Below are 901 nucleotides of genomic sequence, written 5' to 3' on the forward strand. Positions count from 1 at the left end.
TGCTTGCCGATCTCCCCGGGCAGCAGCAGGCGCACGGCTGTCTGGATCTCCCTGGAGCTGATGGTGGAGTGCTTGTTGGAGCCCTTGGTGGAGCGAGCCAGCCGAGCGGCCTCGTCGGCGATGCGCTCGAAGACGTCCTTAACGAACGAATCCACGACGCCCACGGCCTTCTGCGAGAGGCTCAGGCCCTTGTGCACCTGCTTCAGAACCCTGGGGAAGCAGGTGGCGAAACTGTCGGGGGTGGGCGGGGAGAGGGCGGCGGCGGCGGCAGTGGCGGCAGCAATGGCACCTTGGGCTGCTTCTGCTGCGAGCTCTCTGGGTCGGCTGCCGTGGTCTCCTCGGTGCTCAGGCTTTCCTCAGAAAAGGGCTCACAGCCAGGCTCAGCCACGTGGGGCTCGCCTTCCCGACAGTTCGGAAGGAACGACACTGCCGGCTCCTGAGGGGCGCTGGCCCATTTACAGTCGCTGCATTTCCTGACATCACGGGCAACCTCCATATCTGATTGGACAAAACAGGTCACTACGCCAGGCCATGCCACATGTGCATGTGATTGCATACCCTTCTGCATCCCATCAACCAATCACAATGGGATTCTGGCATCCTCTAAACTTCGTGTTGCCTCTATCAGAAGGATGCCACATAGAGTTATAGGTCATCTGGACCACAAACTGATTCATGCCTGCCATATGGAACAACAAATGCTCCCTCCGCCTTTTTAGAGTGGCTTAACATTCATTGAGGCTTTAACAATATTCCTACAGATTAAGTCCTCCTAAACAAGGACATAATCCAAAAGCATGCCACTATCCGTATGATCAATAAACAAACCTTATCTATAAAGGCCTCTTACCAGATACAAACTATTAAAACTACCGTTAACATATATGAATAAGCGATAAGA

At 54.4% G+C, this 901-nt stretch overlaps 1 protein-coding gene across 1 annotated transcript; it reads right to left on the reverse strand.

Moving 5' to 3' along the window:
- Positions 1–7: 7 nt before the first annotated feature.
- LOC117800389 (histone H2B type 1-B-like) lies at positions 8–498 on the reverse strand (the record flags this gene model as incomplete). The annotated part of the gene is made up of 2 exons (XM_034652923.1): positions 8–197; positions 290–498. Coding segments are annotated over 2 exons (399 nt in total), but the record flags the coding sequence as incomplete, so codon positions are not given.
- Positions 499–901: the final 403 nt, after the last annotated feature.

This window comes from Ailuropoda melanoleuca, unplaced genomic scaffold, assembly GCF_002007445.2.
Source record: "Ailuropoda melanoleuca isolate Jingjing unplaced genomic scaffold, ASM200744v2 unplaced-scaffold69413, whole genome shotgun sequence".
NCBI classification, from domain to species: Eukaryota; Metazoa; Chordata; class Mammalia; order Carnivora; family Ursidae; genus Ailuropoda; species Ailuropoda melanoleuca.